Source organism: Triticum aestivum, chromosome 2B, assembly GCF_018294505.1.
Source record: "Triticum aestivum cultivar Chinese Spring chromosome 2B, IWGSC CS RefSeq v2.1, whole genome shotgun sequence".
Classification (NCBI taxonomy): Eukaryota; Viridiplantae; Streptophyta; class Magnoliopsida; order Poales; family Poaceae; genus Triticum; species Triticum aestivum.
Genome location: NC_057798.1, coordinates 258183792 through 258196889, shown reverse-complemented (window position 1 = coordinate 258196889; position 13098 = coordinate 258183792). Strand labels below are relative to the sequence as shown.

Genomic DNA, 13098 nt, shown 5'->3' with positions numbered 1-13098 from the left:
TTTGAACTTCTTCAAAATTTTGTCAAGGTATGTGCTTTGTGAAAGTCCAATTAAGCGTTTTGATCTATCTCTATAGATCTTAATGCCTAATATGTAAGCAGCTTCACCGAGGTCTTTCATTGAAAAACTTTTATTCAAGTATCCCTTTATGCTATCCAGAAATTCTATATCATTTCCAATCAGTAATATGTCATCCACATATAATATCAGAAATGCTACAGAGCTCCCACTCACTTTCTTGTAAATACAGGCTTCTCCGAAAGTCTGTATAAAACCAAATGCTTTGATCACACTATCAAAACGTTTATTCCAACTCCGAGAGGCTTGCACCAGTCCATAAATGGATCGCTGGAGCTTGCACACTTTGTTAGCTCCCTTTGGATCGACAAAACCTTCCGGTTGCATCATATACAACTCTTCTTCCAGAAATCCATTCAGGAATGCAGTTTTGACATCCATTTGCCAAATTTCGTAATCATAAAATGCGGCAATTGCTAACATGATTCGGACGGACTTAAGCATCGCTACGGGTGAGAAGGTCTCATCGTAGTCAATCCCTTGAACTTGCCGAAAACCTTTTGCGACAAGTCGAGCTTTGTAGACAGTAACATTACCATCAGCGTCAGTCTTCTTCTTAAAGATCCATTTATTCTCAATTGCTTGCCGATCATCGGGCAAGTCAACCAAAGTCCATACTTTGTTCTCATACATGGATCCCATCTCAGATTTCATGGCTTCAAGCCACTTTGCGGAATCTGGGCTCACCATCGCTTCTTCATAGTTCGTAGGTTCATCATGATCTAGTAGCATGACTTCCAGAACAGGATTACCGTACCACTCTGGCGCGGATCTTACTCTGGTTGATCTACGAAGTTCAGTAGTATCTTGATCTGAAGTTTCATGATCATTATCATTGGCTTCCTCACTAACTGGTGTAGGTGTCACTGAAATAGTTTTCTGTGATGAACTACTTTCCAGTAAGGGAGCAGGTACAGTTACCTCGTCAAGTTCCACTTTCCTCCCACTCACTTCTTTCAAGAGAAACTCCTTCTCTAGAAATGATCCATTCTTAGCAACGAATGTCTTGCCTTCGGATCTGTGATAGAAGGTGTACCCAACAGTTTCCTTTGGGTATCCTATGAAGACACATTTCTCCGATTTGGGTTCGAGCTTATCAGGTTGAAGCTTTTTCACATAAGCATCGCAGCCCCAAACTTTAAGAAACGACAACTTTGGTTTCTTGCCAAACCACAGTTCATAAGGCGTCGTCTCAACGGATTTTGATGGTGCCCTATTTAACGTGAATGCAGCCGTCTCTAAAGCATAACCCCAAAATGATAGCGGTAAATCTGTAAGAGACATCATAGATCGCACCATATCTAGTAAAGTACGATTACGACGTTCGGACACACCATTGCGATGTGGTGTTCCGGGTGGCGTGAGTTGTGAAACTATTCCACAGTTTTTCAAATGTACACCAAACTCGTAACTCAAATATTCTCCTCCACGATCAGATCGTAGAAACTTTATTTTCTTGTTACGATGATTTTCAACTTCACTCTGAAATTCTTTGAACTTTTCAAATGTTTCAGACTTATGCTTCATTAAGTAGATATATCCATATCTGCTCAAATCATCTGTGAAGGTGAGAAAATAACGATATCCGCCTCGAGCCTCAATATTCATCGGACTACATACATCGGTATGTATGATTTCCAACAAATCTGTTGCTCTCTCCATAGTACCGGAGAACGGTGTTTTAGTCATCTTGCCCATGAGGCACGGTTCGCAAGTACCAAGTGATTCATAATCAAGTGGTTCCAAAAGTCCATCAGTATGGAGTTTCTTCATGCGCTTTATACCGATATGACCTAAACGACAGTGCCACAAATAAGTTGCACTTTCATTATCAACTCTGCATCTTTTGGTTTCAACATTATGAATATGTGTATTACTACTATCGAGATTTAATAAGAATAGACCACTCTTCAAGGGTGCATGACCATAAAAGATATTACTCATATAAATAGAACAACCATTATTCTCTGATTTAAATGAATAACCGTCTCGCATTAAACAAGATCCAGATATAATGTTCATGCTCAACGCTGGCACCAAATAACAATTACTTAGGTCTAATATTAATCCCGAAGGTAGATGTAGAGGTAGCGTGCCGACTGCGATCACATCGACTTTGGAACTGTTTCCCACGCGCATCGTCACCTCGTCCTTAGCCAATCTTCGCTTAATCCGTAGCCCCTGTTTCGAGTTGCAAATATTAGCAACAGAACCAGTATCAAATACCCAGGTGCTACTGCGAGCATTAGTAAGGTACACATCAATAACATGTATATCACATATACCTTTGTTCAACTTGCCATCCTTCTTATCCGCCAAATACTTGGGGCAGTTCCGCTTCCAGTGACCAGTCTGCTTGCAGTAGAAGCACTCAGTTTCAGGCTTAGGTCCAGACTTGGGTTTCTTCTCTTGAGCAGCAACTGGCTTGCTGTTCTTCTTGAAGTTCCCTTTCTTCTTTCCTTTGCCCTTTTTCTTGAAACTAGTGGTTTTGTTAACCATCAACACTTGATGCTCCTTTTTGATTTCTACCTCCGCAGCTTTCAGCATTGCGAAGAGCTCGGGAATAGTCTTGTTCATCCCTTGCATATTATAGTTCATCACGAAGCTCTTGTAGCTTGGTGGCAGTGATTGGAGAATTCTGTCAATGACGCAATCATCCGGAAGATTAACTCCCAATTGAATCAAGTGATTATTATACCCAGACATTTTGAGTATATGCTCACTGACAGAACTATTCTCCTCCATCTTGCAGCTGTAGAAATTATTGGAGACTTCATATCTCTCAATTCGGGCATTTGCTTGAAATATTAACTTCAACTCCTGGAACATCTCATATGCTCCATGACGTTCAAAACGTCGTTGAAGTCCCGATTCTAAGCCGTAAAGCATGGCACACTGAACTATCGAGTAGTCATCAGCTTTGCTCTGCCAGACGTTCACAACATCTGGTGTTGCTCCAGCAGCAGGCCTGGCACCCAGCGGTGCTTCCAGGACGTAATTCTTCTGTGCAGCAATGAGGATAATCCTCAAGTTACGGACCCAGTCCGTGTAATTGCTACCATCATCTTTCAACTTTGCTTTCTCAAGGAACGCATTAAAATTCAACGGAACAACAGCATGAGCCATCTATCTACAATCAACATAAACAAGCAAGATACTATCAGGGACTAAGTTCATGATAAATTTTAAGTTCGATTAATCATATTACTAAAGAACTCCCACTTAGATAGACATCCCTCTAATCCTCTAAGTGACCACGTGATCCAAATCAACTAAACCATGTCCGATCATCACGTGAGATGGAGTAGTTTCATCGGTGAACATCATTATGTTGATCATATCTACTATATGATTCACGCTCGACCTTTCGGTCTCCGTGTTCCGAGGCCATATCTGCATATGCTAGGCTCGTCAAGTTTAACCTGAGTATTCTGCGTGCGCAACTGTTTTGCACCCGTTGTATTTGAACGTAGAGCCTATCACACCCGATCATCACGTGGTGTCTCAGCACGAAGAACTTTCGCAACGGTGCATACTCAGGGAGAACACTTCTTGATAATTTAGTGAGAGATCATCTTATAATGCTACCGTCAATCAAAGCAAGATAAGATGCATAAAAAGATAAACATCACATGCAATCAATATAAGTGATATGATATGGCCATCATCATCTTGTGCTTGTGATCTCCATCTCCGAAGCACCGTCATGATCACCATCGTCACCGGCGCGACACCTTGATCTCCATCGTAGCATCGTTTTCGTCTCGCCAATCTTATGCTTCCACGACTATCACTACCGTTTAGTAATAAAGTAAAGCATTACATCGCGATTGCATTGCATACAATAAAGCGACAACCATATGGCTCCTGCCAGTTGCCGATAACTTGGTTACAAAACATGATCATCTCATACAATAAAATTCAGCATCATGCCTTGACCATATCACATCACAACATGCCCTGCAAAAACAAGTTAGACGTCCTCTACTTTGTTGTTGCATGTTTTACGTGGCTGCTACGGGCTTAAGTAAGAACCAATCTCACCTACGCATCAAAACCACAACGATAGTTTGTCAAATAGACTCCGTTTTAACCTTCGCAAGGACCGGGCGTAGCCATACTTGGTTCAACTAAAGTTGGAGAGGCAGTCGCCCGCAAGCCATCTCTGTGCAAAGCACGTCGAGGGAACCGGTCTCGCGTAAGCGTACGCGTAAGGTTGGTCCGGGTCGTCTCGTCCAACAATACCGCCGAACCAAAGTATGACATGCTGGTAGGCAGTATGACTTGTATCGTCCACAACTCACTTGTGTTCTACTCGTGCATATAACATCAACATAAATAACCTGGCTCGGATGCCACTGTTGGGTTTCATAGTAATTTCAAAAAATTTCCTACGCACACGCAAGATCATGTGATGCATAGCAACGAGGGGAGAGTATTGTCTACGTACCCAACGCAGACCGACTGCGGAAGCGATGACACGACGTAGAGGAAGTAGTCGTGCGTCTTCTCGATCCAACCGATCAAGCACCGAAACTACGGCACCTCCGAGTTCGAGCACACATTCAGCTCGATGACGATCCCCGGACTCCGATCCAGCAAAGTGTCGGGGAAGAGTTCCGTCAGCACGACGGCGTGGTGACGATCTTGATGAACTACAACAGCAGGGCTTCGCCTAAACTCCGCTACAGTATTATCGAGGAATATGGTGGCTGGGGGCGCCGCACACGGCTAAGGAATAGATCACGTGGATCAACTTCTTGTGTCTTTGGTGCTAGCCCTGCCCCTCTATTTATATGTTGAGCCCCGGGGTCGAAACTTGGAGCAAAAGCCTCCTCAAAGTCGGTTTTGCCCGAAAGGCAAGAGTCCCACTCGGACTCCAGGACCAAACGCCACAATCCTTGGCGTCTGGCCCAGACGCCATGGGCCTCGGCGTCTGGCCCAGGGCCAGACGCCAGGGTCTCCGGCGTTTGGCCCCTTGGCCTCCGCAAGACTCCTTTTTGCACCGACCTAAAGCCTCATGGGCTTGACCCCTTGGCCTAACCATATCATCCAATATATGAATCTTTACGTCTCGACCATTTCGAGACTCCTCGTCATGTCCCCGATCTCATCCGGGACTCCGAACTCCTTCGGTACATCAAAACATGTAAACTCATAATATAACTGTCATCGTAACCTTAAGCGTGCGGACCCTACGGGTTCGAGAACAATGTAGACATGACCGAGACACGTCTCCGGTCAATAACCAATAGCGGGACCTGGATGCTCATATTGGCTCCTACATATTCTACGAAGATCTTTATCGGTCAGACCGCATAACAACATACGTTGTTCCCTTTATCATCGGTATGTTACTTGCCCGAGATTCGATCGTCGGTATCCAATACCTAGTTCAATCTCGTTACTGGCAAGTCTCTTTACTCGTTCCGTAATACATCATCTCACAACTAACATATTAGTTGTAATGCTTGCAAGGCTTATGTGATGTGTATTACCGAGAGGGCCCAGAGATACCTCTCCGACAATCGGAGTGACAAATCCTAATCTCGAAATACGCCAACCCAACATCGACCATTGGAGACACCTGTAGTACTCCTTTATAATCACCCAGTTACGTTGTGACGTTTGGTAGTACCCAAAGTGTTCCTCCGGTAAACGGGAGTTGCATAATCTCATAGTCATAGGAACATGTATAAGTCATGAAGAAAGCAATAGCAACATACTAAACGATCGGGTGCTAAGCTAATGGAATGGGTCATGTCAATTAGATCATTCTACTAATGATGTGACCTCGTTAATCAAATAACAACTCATTGTTCATGGTTAGGAAACATAACCATCTTTGATTAACGAGCTAGTCAAGTAGAGGCATACTAGTGACACTTTGTTTGTCTATGTATTCACACATGTATTATGTTTCCGGTAAATACAATTCTAGCATGAATAATAAACATTTATCATGATTATAAGGAAATAAATAATAACTTTATTATTGCCTCTAGGGCATATTTCCTTCAATACAAGCTACGAGATGTACATGCGGATCCTTGACATGAGGAAGTGTCTTTTCTTCCTGCCCCAGGCGAGGGATCGAGTCACAGAGCAGTTGCGGGGGGGTCACAAGAAGTAGATGACTAGACAATCATTTCTCCTAGTTTAGAATGCATGCAATTGTTTATTGAGGTATGTGCGAATGATTTGTATAGTCACTTATGTAATTAGATGTTTATTTCAGTTATATATGTAGGATAAAACTTCTGATGAAATTATATATATGTTATTCTTTTGTAGACAGAGCAAATCACACGGCTTATTAGCAGCAATCGTCTGTGTTATTATCATTCTTCGCACACATTTCTGATTACAAACCTGTTTGCCGCGTCTCACACATAACTTATTCAGTTGAACTGCTTCTGTTATCTTGGCACATCGTAAACAGTTCATCCAAGTGAACTGTATGCCCTCCATTGCACACACCTTGATTTGGTTGACCATTTCTATTGTGTTGCCTAGTCACACACAGTTCATCCTAGTGAACTGTATGTCGTATATCACAACGCCCTCATCTGGTTGCCTGTTTCTGTTGTTCTGCTTCATCGCAAACAGTTCTTCCGGATTAACCGTTTGCCACGCATCACATATGCAACCCTAATCTGAACCGTATTTGATGTCACCGCCATCACAAACGTTTTGCATATTTTTTGACGGTTTTATTACAACAACATTTGTGATTAATGCATCGCACATAGTTTTGTCGAAGGGTCTCTGATTGGACTGTCACGTTTGGACCAACCTATAGTAGTGCTTGCCGGATGGGGTGCCTCCCATGTCATCGGAAGGGGCGATCGGTGCGGCACCCTCGACGGTTCACGAATTACCGGCACTCCCGCAGTGTCCCCTGAGAAGGAGTCATTGGTCCTTGGCTCCTCGTCGCCATGCCGAGTGGTCGCCTGTTGTGGTGGTTTTTCTTGGGAGAGATAGGATCGGGATCCAGGAGATCGAGGTGATGGACGTGTCAATGTGTGCGAATACACGATTAATTTCCTAATAAAACATGATCATGATTAGTTTCCTAAGAAGACGAGATCGTGATTATAGTATCCTAATTGATTGGACGTGGAGTTTCATATGGTGAAGCACGACCAGTCAATGTAAATTGTTAAGTGCACACAGAGAATGTATTATGTTAAGGCTAGCCGTTAGACTAAGTTTAGTGGGCTTAATCATGTGGTGATAATGAATCTATGTACGTTTTGCGGGGTGCACGTAAGGAAGTTCTTGTTTGATTGTTTAATAGTAGTAAAGATGGAGATAAAAAGGTCGTGCCGCCTTTAGACTCGGCCGTGGAAAATACTAGAAGGGTTGGACGCGCTTTGCTGCGCCGTTGGTATTATTGGGTTTCTTAAAAACATTATCCATTATGTTTAAAAATATAAGACGTATTACATTTAAAAAAAAGTCAAACCTCTTTAAGTTTGATCAATTTTGTAGAGAAATATATCAAAATCGCCAAATCGGTATAATTAGATTCATCATGAAATGAATTTTTCATATTTTTTTGTTTAGTATTGTGGATGTTGACTTTTTTTGCTCTAAACCTGGTCAAAATTAAAGGAATTTGACTTTCCAAAAAATAATAGTGTGCGTTTTATTTATTTTATAGTTTGATAATTTGGTGGGCCTTTTTCGGTGTGATTCTGTGTTATCCGCTAAGAAACTCATATTTATGTGAGGAAACTTCTGCGTCGGTGGCTGCATGTAATATATTGATATTACAGTATCACACGGTGGCGTTTCTTTTTTCTAGGTAGTGGGAGAGTGTGCAGGATTGATATGTTGGTTACCGCTAACTAATTCGAAGAATGATTGGCTCCATAATTGAATACCTCAGTCGAATTGAAAAGCTTCAAAGTTAGGGAAGAATAGTGACTTAAAATAATTGAATGGAGAGCTTCTTGAGCAATTGTTGACCCAGTCAAAATTGAGTGACTCGATTTAAATTGAAGACCGTAATTAATTGTAAGGCTTAAAAATTAGGAAGCACATTTTATAGTATAATTTTTTTTTGCGGGAATAGTATAAAATAATTGAATGAAAAGCCTTAAGAAATTATTGATCCCGTTAAAATCGGATGACCCAATTTCATTGGAGACCTTCAATTGATTCCGAGCCCTTTAAAATTAGGGAGCTGTTCCGTGGCCGGCTGAAGGCTGACCTGGCCCTTTTATTCACGTGCCGTGTCCTGGGCCATTCCTGAACCAAAAATCCGTGCCCACGGGCCGGCCTGAAAAGCATGGACCATATGGCCAGATTTGGGCAGGAGTAGCAGCTGCCGCTCGGGGCAGACGCGCATTTCTCAATTCTCCGGTCGACAAGAGTGGTTTGCAAGTGCTACAGTACAGACTCGGTACCTGAACCCAACCAGACGCCGCCCTCTGAGGTACCGACCGCTTAACCCCGCAAAAGCTCCAGGACGGCATGCTAGGGCCGCCGGGGACGGTGGACATGGAGGCGGAGCCGGAGGCTGCAGCCGCGCTCGTGGCCTTGGGGTTGGAGCCCTCCGCGTCGCAGCTCGGTGAGCACAGCCCGTTTGCACATACATCCGTGGGATTACCTAATTATCTTTTGAAGGAATGCGATTTGTTGAATTGATGCGGATATCTGTCAAATATGAGGCTCTTCAGAGCACCAGCTCCGTGCTAAACTCAGTTTTGTTTTGATAAATTTGTCCAATTTTTAGCTGTGCTAGCTATGAGCTATGCTAACGCTGAGCTTCCAGACCTAGGAATGGTGAGGATTTGGTACCAAACCTCTTTCTAGGGAGTGGCAGGCTCTTCATTTCGTTATCTTGTAGGAGTACTATCATTTTGTTCCTCTTGGCTGGTAATTTGTCCTGTTTAAAAATGTCAGAGAGAACCTTGAAGGCACTCGGATGCTTGCGCGTCACCACTTTGAGCTCTGTAATTAGTAGCTGGGGTTTTCTTACATCCGGGATGTAGCTTTGAGTTATATCAGTTCAGATAGTTGATGGTGGATTTGCATTTCAATTATACCCAGGACATGACTTGTTCTTTCATCATTCTACACAGATGTTTTCAAGAGCAGACTTCGTTTATTGATTGATGGAAATACGAGCGATTTTGATACGTGGGTATCATTGATAAGTTCTGCAGAGGAAACTTCTGTTGTAAGTGATTTTTTTATCTGGTTCTAATTAGTTTTTAGTAGTTTAGAACCAGCACGCCTCGCCTTTCCTATCCATTATCATATAACTTCATAAACAAAAGGGAAAATGTTTCTTTTCAAATTTCAACACTTCTGCATGCCAGACCTATTGTATGTTAAGCAACATCTGGTTACTGATGTTTGCGTTCTTCCAGAACGACATAAGGGTTATTAGCTTGGTCTACCATACCTTCTTATTGGAATTTCCTTTGTGCCACGGCTACTGGATTAAATACGCAGCTCATAAAGCAAGGTTATGCACATATGATGATGTGGTGGGGGTTTATGAACAAGCCGTCCAAGCAGTACCTCATTGTACTGATCTTTGGGTCAGTTACTGTGGATTTGCTATGAGTGCGTATGAAGACCCTGCCCTTATTAGAAGGTAAAGAAGACACAGATGTAACCTGTCCCTTCTTTTCTCCAGAACCAAATCTCTCTGGATCCTTTCCCTTCTTTTCTTTGTATAAACAAATTTTCTCACAGTGTATTCGCCTGTATGTTTTTAGGATCTCAGGCTATTTAAAGGTTTCAAACCGACAGTACTTCGTGGACCAGCAATCATGCATTTCATGTTGTTTAAATTATAACATTAGGTGGAGATAGAATACAGATTGATCAAGTACTAGAAAATAGACCAGTCACGTTTTCCATGTAGTGTAGACTTCTATAATTTGTACTCCCTCCATCCATTTTTACAAGGCCTAACCCCAAAATCAGTTTTTCCAAAAATACTAGGCCGAATTGGTCTCGCGTTGCGCGTGGCCATTAATATGTAGCACACCATGCCTGGCCTTTTCCATTGATATTTAAGGTTGTGCGTGCATGCAAACAGCCCTTACCAATTGTGATGCACATGCATACGAGGGGTTGGAGGGATTAGCACTAAATAAATGGATGGAGGAATTAATAGAGGGGAAAGTGTGGGCCTATGTACTAAATGGAGTTTGCATGCGCAGTCATTTACTACAATTTGGTTGGCTGGCTGGTCATAGTGGGGAGTAACTTAGACTAGTAACATGCATATGTTACTAGTCTGTGTTATTATCTTTATAGTGCATAGTATCATAGATTAGTATCATAGGTGGTCTCGTTTATTGCCATGCATGACACATAGTAGCATCACATTTATTATGTTACGGTATCTACCTATGTTACTATAACCATCTCTCTCTTCTTTAATTGCCTGCCACATAAGCATGTTTGCGAGTCCCAAGTGCATGATACTACTTATGTTACCCCCACTATGGCCAGCCTAATTTGCTTCAACTTTTGGGCTATTGCCTTGGTATGAGATTCAAAACTTAGGCTGGTCATAGTGGGAGTAACATAGGTAGTAACATAGATGCCACATAAGCAAAAATGTTGATGTGGCAAGTAGTTAATGAGGAGAGAGGCAAATAGAGTAACCTAATATGTTACCATCACATAGCGCTTTCCAATGCAAAATGAGTCTACAAGACAATAAATGAACATGTGTATGTTACTACACATATGACACTTCCCACTATAAGGGTAGTAACATAGAGTAGTAACGTATGCATGTTACTACTCTAAGTTACTCCCCACTATGACCAGCCTTGGGCCTTGTAAAAATGGATGGAGGGAGCATCGTGTTTGTTATGTATTGATTGGGGAAATCTTGATTCCTGAGCACGAGGACTGCGGAAGTAAAGAACCGGGGAAATAAAACAATGTTGAAATTTTGACCTTATTAAACAAGATACTTAAATTACTCATATCTCTATCTGTCTGATTGGTTGAAGGTTAAAATTTCATGGTATACACTCGATGTTTGTGGTTGGATTAGTATGTGAAACAATGTTACCCAATGAAATTGAAATATACTGTTAAATGGAAAGAGTATACTGTAGTGTGTTAGAATGTAATATCAATATCTCTTGCAGCAAGTTATAGATGCACAATATTGTTGAATAAACATCCTTTAATCCGTTTGATACCCCTTTGGTCCTTTTTATACCAGATCAGCTCATGATTTTTTTTGTTATGTTGCTGTTGTGCCATCACTAATTTTTGCTATGGCTTTTTCGACAGCTTATTTGAGAGGGCTATGTCTCTTGTTGGAAAGGATTACTTGTGTTATCATCTTTGGGATAAGTACATAGAGTTCGAGAATTCTCAGAAGCAGCTGATTCAGCTTGCTACCATTTATATTAACATGTTGAAATTTCCCACAAAGAAGCTGCACAAGTATTATGGGAGGTACATCATAGTCTCTTCATTCCCTCACTACACTACTTTTTTCATCGCCAATGTTAGGAGCTAGGGTTCTGCCCACTCTTGGCCGTAGGCAGCAGGGGAAGGAGGGGGCTGGGCGTGGCGTTGAGCTGCCGCGCCAGCGGCTGGGCGCCGTCGCAGGAGAGGAAGATGGCGGCTGCAGCGCAAGAGGCAGGGGGCGGCTAGGGTTCCGGCTCCTCTGGGAGCCGGGCAATAGAGATAATCTTCTTATTGCTTAATTCCAAAAAGAGTCTTACAGCCTATATTTATAACCTAGATAACTTGCATAAGAATTAACCTAAGATAACTTGCATAAGAATTAACCTAAGATAACTTGTGGGCTAAGATTGCCCGGTGGGCCTCTACGGCCGTAACACTTCTCCCCGCCTGCACAAACAACTCGTCCTCGAGCTGTAAGGTGGGGAAGCGCTTGCCGACTCCTCGAGGCGATCAACCAGCGTCAAACACCTTCTCAACAGCTGGGGCGGTCAGGTCGGCGGCGACGGCGTCCTCCGGAATGTAGTCTGCAACCTCCAGGTAGAAGAGTCGTGGGCAGGCATGGCCGGGCGTGTAGGGCTCATCGCAGTTGAAGCACAACCCTTGGTGGCGACGCTCGAGTAGCTCGGCTGAGGTGAGCCGGCGGAACGGGCGTCCCGCGGTCGCGGCGAGGGGTGCCGCAGAAGCCTGCGCAGGCCGACCCTGCGTGGAATCCGGCCCGGGTAGCGACCCAGCGGTCCGGGACGGTGATTCCTGCTGGATGGCCACCGCGCGGCGCTCGAACGCGCGGGCGTAGTACATGGCCGACTAGAGATCCTGGGGTCCGCGAAGCTCCACGTCGACGCGAATGTGATCCGGAAGGCCACCGACAAAGAGGTCGGCCCGCTGCTGCGCCGTCACACCCGACGCATGGCATGCCAGGGCCTGGAAACGGTCGGCGTAGTCCTGCACCGTGGAGGTGAAGGGCAGGCGGCCGAGCTCCGCCAGGCGGCTCCCGTGTACTGGTGGCCCGAAACGGAGAAGACACAGCTCGCGGAAACGATCCCACGGGGGCATGCCGCCCTCGTCCTGCTCAAGGGCGTAGTACCATGTCTGGGCGGCCCCGCGGAGATGGTAGGAAGCTAGCCACGTGCGCTCCGACGCGGGCGTGCGCTGTCCGCGGAAGAACTGGTCACACTGGTTGAGCCAGTTAAGCGGGTCGTCCGAACCGTCGTACGTGGCGAAGTCGATCTTGGTGAACCGGGGCGGCTGCTGGTGCGGCGCGCCATGGCCCACTGCCTCGGCAGTGCGGAGCGCTGAGGACGACGCTCGGTCCATGGTGGGAAGGCCGGCGTAGTTCCCTGTGGCGCTCGACGCCTCGGGCTGCAACTGGAAATCCGACGGCGGCCGGGCCTCCGTGTAAGCCGGCGGCGGCCCGTGGAGCCAGCCGGGAAGCGAAGACGGTGACGAAGGAAAGCGGACCTCCTGGATCGGGAGTCCGCTCGGCGAGGACCGGCCCAGGCTAGGGCTGGGCGGGGGCGGTGGTGGCACCTGCACGGGTGCAGCCGGGAGGGACGG

The 13098-nt window shown here is 44.7% G+C and overlaps 1 protein-coding gene across 5 annotated transcripts in view; it reads left to right on the top strand.

The window, feature by feature from the left end:
* Nucleotides 1-8426: 8426 nt before the first annotated feature.
* The window catches only part of LOC123044657 (uncharacterized), a 27801-nt gene continuing 23129 nt past the window's right edge, over nt 8427-13098 (top strand). For 4 of the 5 annotated variants that reach the window (XM_044467464.1, XM_044467463.1, XM_044467461.1 and 1 more), the window contains exons 1-4: nt 8427-8656; nt 9171-9268; nt 9462-9691; nt 11362-11529. In XM_044467464.1, the coding sequence (XP_044323399.1) occupies nt 8560-8656; nt 9171-9268; nt 9462-9691; nt 11362-11529 (593 nt within the window). In that variant the 5' untranslated portion in view covers nt 8427-8559. The remainder of the gene's footprint in view (nt 8657-9170; nt 9269-9461; nt 9692-11361; nt 11530-13098) is intronic. The other variant, XM_044467465.1, reaches the window with a different exon arrangement.